This window comes from Mytilus trossulus, chromosome 10, assembly GCF_036588685.1.
Source record: "Mytilus trossulus isolate FHL-02 chromosome 10, PNRI_Mtr1.1.1.hap1, whole genome shotgun sequence".
Lineage (NCBI taxonomy): Eukaryota > Metazoa > Mollusca > Bivalvia > Mytilida > Mytilidae > Mytilus > Mytilus trossulus.
In genome coordinates, this window is record NC_086382.1 from 2,025,018 (window position 1) to 2,034,178 (window position 9,161).

The 9,161-nt window shown below is 29.8% G+C and overlaps 1 protein-coding gene across 1 annotated transcript; it reads right to left on the reverse strand.

Moving 5' to 3' along the window:
• Positions 1-5,930: 5,930 nt before the first annotated feature.
• LOC134686155 (low-density lipoprotein receptor-like) lies at positions 5,931-8,774 on the reverse strand. The gene is made up of 4 exons (XM_063545828.1): positions 8,686-8,774; positions 7,746-7,856; positions 7,084-7,245; positions 5,931-6,141 (listed from the first exon to the last, which is right to left on the reverse strand). Exons 1-4 carry the CDS (start codon positions 8,771-8,773, stop codon positions 5,996-5,998), a joined length of 507 nt encoding a protein of 168 aa, XP_063401898.1. The 5' UTR covers position 8,774; the 3' UTR covers positions 5,931-5,995.
• Positions 8,775-9,161: the final 387 nt, after the last annotated feature.

Consider the following 9,161-nt stretch of genomic DNA (forward strand, 5'->3'; position numbering starts at 1 on the left):
TATTATGTGAGCACCATTTGTTATAAAAAGGTCTAACAATGATGACGACAATTCAGTAAAATGAGTTGGTTAATTCATCATTTGAGTAAGACTAAATTGGCTTAACAAAGGTGTAATTTTGGGAGACAACATTAGCCTAAAGGTAGACAAAAATAAGACGTGCTTCAAATACATGGTTCGTCATATGTAGCAACCAACTACAAGCCAAATAGTTAAAAAGAACTAACCGAGCCCCTATTGCGACAAACTCAACAAAAAACAATGCATACAAATATAAATGTTTCTTTCAATTGACGGTCATCCTTTTGAATTTAGTCATTCTTTATAAATTACGGTCATCCTTAACAATTTACAGTCATCTTTTAACCAATTACGGTCAGCCTTGTTATGAATCGCTAATCCTGTTACGGTCATCTCATATACGATTTACGGTCATCCTCGCGAATTTTTCAAATCCAAATTCCCGTTTTATACACGTTCCTCGGTAGAGATTTGTGACTTCTGTGTGAATCTTTTATATATTTACATCGTATCAAAGTATGCTTTGTAAAGAAAATGATGTAGAAACACCTTAACAGACAATAAAAATACTGACCTAATTTTTCATCCGACATCTTGGGATGACCGTGAATGCAGTTACGGTCATCAGCTTTACCCCAGTGACTTATGCATGGCCCCATTGCTTTCTAAGTTAAATTCCTCAATGGCAAGCTTGAAAGCTACTACATTTGTGTTTCAATACGGGAATAACGGTCTGCATCTTTTGTTTTTATTCTTCATACATGACTTACTTAAGGACATACATATTGATATGAGGAATGATGCCATTACTGTGTATAATATTCTTATATATCTCATTCTTTTGTTTGGAAAATCAATTGTAACAAGATCTTTAAGATAAATTATTGAAATATTGTAAAAAGGGAAACATTGATGATTGTTTTATCTACGACAATAAAGACCTACAAATAGTAAATTCTTATATATATCTTGGTATGTTGTTTCATTTTAATGGAAAATTCGTACAGACCCAGATACGTGTGTCTCAAATGGGTTAACGAGCTTTATCGTCATTATCAAAGCCAGTCTAAGATTTGTACTTGTCAAATAAGACACAACTTGATCTATTTGACAGTATGGTGGCGTTTGTTCCTAATTATGCTCCGGAAATGTGGGGTTTCAATCGAGATTATTCACAATCATTTTTCTTGTCGATACATCTTAAAAGTTGGCAAACTGCGCCCAGTTGTTTCTTTTATAGAGCATTGGGCAATTTTCCTAATATGCATGTTACGAGAGAATTTATAATTTCTAAATCTGGTTAAATATTTGAACATACAAAACACCAATTGTTTATGATGATTATAAATTGTTACTTGAAGATGCCAATAATGGCAAAACAAACTGGGCTTCTAATGTACAGGACTTATTATTTAATAGTAGTCTAAATTAAATATGGTATCAACGATCAGAAATACATATTATTAAATATATTGATGCCATTAATAATAGAATTAAAGATCAGTATATACAAAGCGGGTTAACATCTGTAAAAAGAAGCGAGAAACTTAATATTTATAAGAATAAAAGTTAGAATTTAGGCTTGAACATCATTCAGATTAATGTTATAATTCCAACTTTTTAAATAAATTGCATAGTGGTGCACTGAAGCTGAACACTGAAAGAAGAAGATATACTGATTTTGCTAGAGAATAACGTTTATGCAAATGTTGTTATATGCAGTGCGTTGAAAACGAATACCACTTTTTATTAGTATGCTCTGCCTTTAGATCAATTAGGCCTAATTATTTGCAAACATTCTATTTTTCTTGACTAAACATTACTAATTTACATAAAATCTGCAAGGTCAATCAGATCACATATTTTTAATTAATGTTTTTTGGTTTTTTTCATAGTTTTTTTTATGTAATGGTCTCTGCTGTTTATTATTTGTCATGTTGTAAATACATTGTCGTTGCTATAGCGTATATAATGCGTTTTGCAATAAAGCATTCATTCATTCAATTGTGATATGTGCGAACGTAGGTTCGAAAGAAATAGTATTGGATTTAAGATCTTATTTAATTATTTGCTTTGTCGTATGCAAATCAATTACTGTGTACATGATAATCTAATTTCAATCTCTAAACTCTCACGGTTGCTCCCCTTCTAACTCTTTCATATTAAACACCATTTGTAAGTTATGTTCTAAACTGACAGTAATATGCCAACAGCTTATGTATTTGAGAGAAAATAATATAATTACTCTGTTACAGATCTGACAATATGCAAATATAAACTGCTTATGTTTTTATTAATTAGAAATAAAAATTGCAAGTCTTTGTTTGTTATCAGGAAACGACCTTGAAATCGTCGAATAAATCTGAAATATTAGGAATTGAGAAACAATTATCATATCATGTAGGGGATGCAATTCCATAGAACATGTATTTGTAATGGGCAAATTATTAAACAACGATTTTTAAAGCCTTATTGATATATACAAATTCCAAAGCAATAGTAGCTTACCTAAGTACAAATTCCTTAAATTCACGAAGAAGAAACAAATCAAAATAAAATGTAAACACAGTAGGAATCGCATTTTGTTTTCAAACAGTTCGATTTAAATGTAAATCAGAGTCTCATGTTTCTTTTCTGCAGTTCCGTTTTGTAAAAAATAAATTAAAGCACTTATCGAATCCATTCTATTTCCAATACTATCTAGACCGTTTGTTTTTCGTTGTTGCCCGTGTTTTTTGGATAGTCTGATTTTCCTGTTAAGTCGCGTTTATGTGTAGGTATATTAGTGTGGTCAATTTTGCTGTCAAGTATTTTTGTTAATTCTCACTGGCATTTTTTTTTCTATCAAACTTATTTCGTTTTTTCAATTATCCACTACTTCTGCATCTTTCTTCACTTGAAACGTCATATTCTGCGTTTCCGTGACAATATAAGTCATTCACACACGTGACTGTTCCGGGACAATTGAACAACCCCTCAAAGCATTTGTAATCTAAACATAAAACAAAAAGAGTGGACTTTCCCTATAGCAATATTTTAAAATACTTGCAATCCAAAAATAAAACCACACACATCTTTTTAAAAATGTCCTTATATCTTCCCTATATAAATGTGAAATGATTGCCAATGAGACAACTATCCAACAGAGTTTAAATGGCGAAGATAAAAGCATTTATAGATCATCGTACGGCCTCCAATACTTTATATTGTATAGTCACCTATATATGAATAGCCCCGACACAATAAAGTCAAACAATTCAAGAGAACACTAACTATTTAATTTATACAATACAATTACATTTTACGAAAAATATGTATGACATACATGAACCAACGACAATTGAACGACGACCAATGAATTACGGGCACATATTTATATTCGTAGTAAATCAGTCAGTGTGTCTATAATTGTTAACTCAAAAAGTATATTCAAGATTTTTGGGAGAAGTTGGTTGAAGTGTACATTTTTCATATATAAAGGCAACTTATAGCCATTATTAAAACTTTCATTAAACTTGTATTATCATTACAAAGGCGTAGCTCTTTAAATTTGGTCGTTTTCGATCACAAAAATAAATGAAATTTATCACAACATAGCTGCAGTATCTTGTTAAACATGAAGCCTACAATTGTAAATTTACCCTCACAATAGTTCGTTTGGTGTACTAGATGGCTACAAAAACAAAACAACAATGACCGTTCTGTGCAACTAGTGAACAATAATATAATATATCAATTATTGTATCCTCTTTTAATTTCTATTCCACTTACCTATGCAGAAGTTTTCTATTTCGTCCGATCCATCGGTGCAGTCTGTTGAACCATTACACATTAAACTTTCAGGAATACAGATTCCATTTTTACATTTGGCAAATCCTTTTCCACATTTGTATTCTGACAATCAAAAAAATCAAAGTGCGTGAACATGTTGAATGCCAGCTATTTTGTTTATATTGTTCTCATTTTTCCACTTAATCATTCAATTTTTTTTTCTCTAGCAAACTGGGTGCTTAATAAAAAAAAACATGTCATCAACGATATTTAGATCGTTTGTCATTTAAACAATAACCACTACAATTGATTATGTTTCGTAGTTTTTTTTAGTGTTTTAAACATATTAGTATAATTTTCGAAGTTTTCCGATTTTATTGTTAAAAGAAGATGTTAAAACTTGTTGTTATTATATACTGATGTGTACCATTTCAAGCAAGTAAGTTTGACACGATTTATTATGATTCTTCCTATTAAAGATAAAATGTAACTTTATCCAAATAAATGTAATAATGTATTCAACTTATGCATTTTGTTGTAGCGTATTTACCTGACGATATTGGTATATGGGTATTTAGTCGGATCTTAAGAGGAAGTCGTGATAATTTTAAAAAAATCGACAGATACAAATAATAAACAATGTCAAATATTCATACTTTAATTAGATCTGTATTTTGGTACGTTAATGCAAGCATACGCTCTTTATCGCGTCTTATACTACTAGAGGCAATTAATCTTTAACGACTATATTGTATTATTGTGTAAACACGTTAATTATAAGCTATGAAAGTCAAGTGATTCGAGCATTTTTCTGAGAACTAGTAAGTTTTAAAACATATTCAAACAAATATTCTTTACTGTGGGTTTGCATTCGTTAGCTCTCACTGTCCTATATATTAACAATTTTTTGTTATAATATTGATAATTTAGAATCTTCATTGAAGGTGGAGCATTATTGTGGGTTAATTAATTCTATTGATTTGTCATTTGTGTGCAAGAGTGACATTCCAATACAAAAAAGTCAATTGAAGCTATATGTGTATTATCTCCCTTGAACAGGTTCATAATTTTATTTTTGGCTATAGTTATTTGATTAAATTTTATATTATTACAAAATTTATAAATTCAATAGATTTCATCGTAATGCTATTGGTTTATAAAAGACATTCATTTATAAATTTAATTTTATTAATTTGTTTTGAAACGTTTCATGATTATTTACCAATTTAAAACAACTTTTCATATTTTTTAAAATATCATTCAGTTACATTCAAAAACGAAACACAACGATCAATCACTTAACAAGAGACAACTGTAGTCATTCATCTGTCAAGGATACACAATTGTAAGTTGAAATATGCGACAGTGATTTCTTGGAAACTGAATGGTTTTTTTTGCACCTATTTCATGTAAAAAAGCATAAAAACATATATTTTAGAACCCATGTAGACTTACGGTTTTTGAGTTACCCCAACATATCACTTATGTCAAATGCAAAAAAGGAAATAACCCTTAGTACATGTAACCGAATCGCTTCAGTCTAAATTTATCAAATCATCTTGAGAAGAAACAAAAATATTTTGAAGAGTTTAAGCGACTTTTTATCACTTCTTTTGAGTAAAAACAAGAATAACAAGAAAAATAGTAAATTCGACATGTAAAAGTGTTTGGTTAAAAAGGTTGAGTTTCAAAGACGCAATAATTGTTTCATATCATATCGAACTCTTGTCGCCATGTTGCAAAACAAAAGAGCCATGTCATAAACGAAATTGGCGAAGAAAAGGTGATTAGAAGACATCAAAAACCTTTCAAAGAAAAGGTGGAAAACCATATAACATGACATATTTGGAAATCAAAAAAAAAGAAATTTCATTAGATGTTTCGTCAACAGATATTAATTAATCATTTTATATGGATAACTTAAAGTTTCCTACCATAATGTTGATTTCATGATTTTTTATATGTGAAGGATTAAGATGATATCTTTTAAAAATCTAAAGAAGTTTTTCTAATTACGTTTTTTAACATTATTGGTAAAAATAATACGGAGTATAGACTAAAGCACCAAGCGCAAATGAAAAAAAAAATAACCAAAAAACAGAAGCAAATCACATTGACATATCAACATTGAGTAAACAGTCTCTTCTCACTGTAAGTAATAAAGTATTGATAACGTATTTCCAAAAGGGGTAAATTATGTACTTCAGCATGTATGCTTACTTTGACAATAGTCCTCTGATTCGTCAGATCCATCATCACACTGAGCAGCATCTCCGACACACATTGAATGTCTATGGATGCACTGTAATCCATCTTGGCATTTAACTTTTGTTTGAGGACATTGATATTCTGAAGGCAAAAGAGAGAAATGATAAAAAAATCTCTCTCTGTCTCTCTCTGTCTCTGTCTCTCTCTCTCTCTCTCTCTCTCTCTGGTAGTTTCACTGTTTGACATGTCCAGATTCAATATTACACGCGATTGAATGATAAATAAAAGGCAATATTAGAATAACGCTGTTCAATAGTCATAAATCGATTTAACGAAAAATTCGGATTATAAACTCAAACCCGAGGGAAACACATCAACTAAAGACAAAAACATTTTTGAAAAATTTTGTAAATATAAATCATAAATAATAACATCAAAAGTAACCTTTGGATTGCTACATGTCAAAGACACTGGAGTTTGTAAATTGTTCTATGAGTCTAGTAAGTCACTTTTTTAAGAATACATGATCAAAATTGAACTTAAACATGTTAAAGGGGGGAAAGTGCTAGAATATTAAATATATATAAAATGTGTATATGCAATACAAAATAGAAACATCCATATCATAAGGGGTTGTATGAGTCAGTCCTTGTTGTTAAATCTAAGTTGCATTATTAATAGGATGTCCATTACATACATGTATATAACCCAAGGCAAATATCAAAACAAAACTATATAATATAAATTACTGTTCGTACATATAATAGCTTATAAGTCTTGTCACTTAAAGATAAATATATAGTATGTGTTAAAATTGAAAACAATCTGACCCCAACTATGATTTTTTCACAAATCTTTAAAACAAAATTCAATAAAAATAATTAAAAAAGTCTGAAAAATCGAATTTACGAACGACTTCTCTGACGTTATCTGAGCTGTCTTCTTCGAGAAATAATGATAAAAAGTTATTGAACATGTACTCATCTGATGATACATTATTTGTTTAATTATTAAAGTTGCTAAACAGCTAAGCTTAATATGTGTGATAGGTCTGCTAAACACGCCGTTATATAACTGCGATACCTTTACAAAATGATTCCTTCTCGTCTGTGCCATCATTACATGAGTTATGTCCATCACAGAGTCCATTGTCTGGGTAACATTGAATCATGTCATTGCATTTTACGTTTTTATGATTACCAGAACGCCATGCGTCAAATTCAGTTACTCCTGGACATGGCATCGCTGCAAAACATAACCGTTTTATGGTATTCAAAATTTAAATATTAGCAATGATGGTAAATATTGTTATTTGTCTTGATAAAGCAGTCATATGGTATGTCTTGTTATACCAAAAAATATCTTACACACATAACTTAAATGGATTGAATATAAAATTTGGTTAAGAGTAGGTAATCAACTTTTTTGTAATTTGTGTTGCGCTGATTTAATGTTCTCTTGAAACTTTAGAACAAATAAGGGACACAAAATGAACACAAAAATATGCATTACACGTCACTGGTCTATGAACTGGTACAGATTATGAATATGAACTACGTATTGATGTAGAGGTCACATGACCTACTAAATCTCTTTGAGTTTTAATTTGACTCTACAGGTACCGTTGAACATACAGGCAAATTGTATTTTATCTCAATATGAATATGAAACTTTTACCTGGGAAACAGTAATATAACAACTGTTTATCTATAACAAAATTTCACTTAGATGGAGAAAAATTGTACCTTTGCAAATATCTGTGTTTTCATCTTCTGCATTGTCACAATCCCTTGAACCATCACAAAATTTGTGTAAATAGACACAGGCACTACCGTCTTTACACGGCACACAGTCCCCTTAAATCAGAAATAAAAACAAAAACACATATGACTGACTTTTTTGCTCATCAAACATAAACTTTGGGTATAAAAATGAAGAGATCTAGATGTGGTATGATTTCTAAAAAAGAAAAACAAAATATCCACAAAGGACCAAATATTATCAATGTAAACTGTCACATTCAGATTATTTAGGGTCAGGGAATTTCAAATGCACTGATTGTTAGAGAATTCAGTAATTTCTTATTGTTAGATTAACTAAAATATAAGAAAGGGCTATCAGAACACATCATATCATCTTCGTTTTTATAATCTTTCGTGTTCTATGAAATTTTTCGTTTTTCGATTCATTTATCTACTGTGTTCTCTTGCCAATCTTAATATTTTTTTGTCCATATCTTACTTTTATTCTTGATACGTAAGAATAAGAATCGACGAAATTTTGTGATTATTTATTATCATAATACATCAATACTTAATGGAGGTTTTTTTTTAAACGAGAGGGTGTTTCTTACTATTGCTATTTTGACTATGGCAACGTCACGTGTGCCCTAGGTTTCTGGTGATAATTTTCAATCTCAATCGAGAAGCATAATATGCCAAATAATCACAAAAAAAATCAAAGGAAAATACGCAAAATAGCGATTACACAACTTTTAATTTTGTATGTGTATATCTTATTTTATTTCTGATACGTATCAGTTAGAAACATCGAAAGGTTGTGATTATCAATTTTTAATCATATTTATTATTTAAAAATACACACCCATAAACATATGTATACAAGCTGTATATATTATACATTTTTTTTTTTATCAAATCAACTTAAAAGCAGACGTTAACATACATGGATTATACGGAGTGACAGGAATGACTGTAAGTAATCCTCTCTGTAATATCGCGGACAATACAACAGTGATAAAGGTCAAATACATAATTGTCTGAAATAATAAAGATAATTAAAGTACAATTTATCAGATAATAACACATTGACAAATAGTAAATGTAATATGGAATTATATAGAAATAATAATCTTCAAAGGCAGATTTAATGATAATACTTATTATTAAACTTAACCACACTTAAATATAAATATATATTTATTTAAGGGTTGAAATTATGTATATATGAATTATATAAATATATAAATAACCCTTTAATCTATAATTATATTATGTGTATTTAACAACAAGATTTTCTCCATCATTTAAAAAGTATGCTGTTCTCACTTAACAAACTGCGCAGAGGCAAAATAACTGTCAAGTAGTGTACATTTTCCAGACCATACAAGTATTTGGACCGTACGCGTACGGTCAGAACCG